This window comes from Myotis davidii, unplaced genomic scaffold (assembly GCF_000327345.1).
Source record: "Myotis davidii unplaced genomic scaffold, ASM32734v1 scaffold2091, whole genome shotgun sequence".
Classification (NCBI taxonomy): Eukaryota; Metazoa; Chordata; class Mammalia; order Chiroptera; family Vespertilionidae; genus Myotis; species Myotis davidii.
This window is the reverse complement of record NW_006282603.1, coordinates 50,060-50,596: the sequence shown is the minus strand read 5'-3', so window position 1 is coordinate 50,596 and position 537 is coordinate 50,060. Positions and strand designations below refer to the sequence as shown.

At 67.4% G+C, this 537-nt stretch overlaps 1 protein-coding gene across 1 annotated transcript in view; it reads left to right on the top strand.

Moving 5' to 3' along the window:
• Positions 1 to 537, top strand: part of FAH (fumarylacetoacetate hydrolase (fumarylacetoacetase)) — a gene marked incomplete at its 5' end in the record, with an annotated part of 41,752 nt that overhangs the window by 5,435 nt on the left and 35,780 nt on the right. The window contains one exon of the mRNA XM_015560564.1: positions 421 to 536. Coding sequence (XP_015416050.1) covers positions 421 to 536 — 116 coding nt within the window. The remainder of the gene's footprint in view (positions 1 to 420; position 537) is intronic.

The following is a 537-nucleotide window of genomic DNA, read 5'->3' as shown; positions in this document are numbered from 1 at the left end:
CCGAGTGGCACCGGCAGTGTCCCGACCGCGGCCCCGGCTCTGCCCGTTGTGTGTGCAAGTCCGTGAGGGGCTGAGTCCCATCAGGGGAGCTGATCCCCTCCCCGCCTCGATGCACAGGCGACAGAGCTAAGAGCGAGCGTCCTGGACGTTGCCGTGCCTGGGAGAGGAGCGACAGGGCCCTGGAGGGCAGGCCGGCCTCCCCTGTGGACAGGAGGGGCTCCGCCCAGCACTGCCCGACCCATGACCCTCTCTCCCCTCCCCCGGACCTGCTGTGGGATCGGGGAGCCGTCCCTTCATCTGTCTTCTCGGTCGCGTATTTGGTTCATCCTCACTCGGTCCCCACTCGGGGGAGCAGGAGGCTGCCAATCACTGACTCCCATCATGGATGTCTCTCTCTCTCCCTCTCTTCCCCCGGTTCAGCCAACTCTCAACAACTTCATGGGGCTGGGCCAGGCCGCCTGGAAGGAGGCGCGAGCTTTCCTGCAGAACCTGCTGTCCGCCGGCCAGGCCAGGCTCCGGGACGACGCGGAGCTGCGC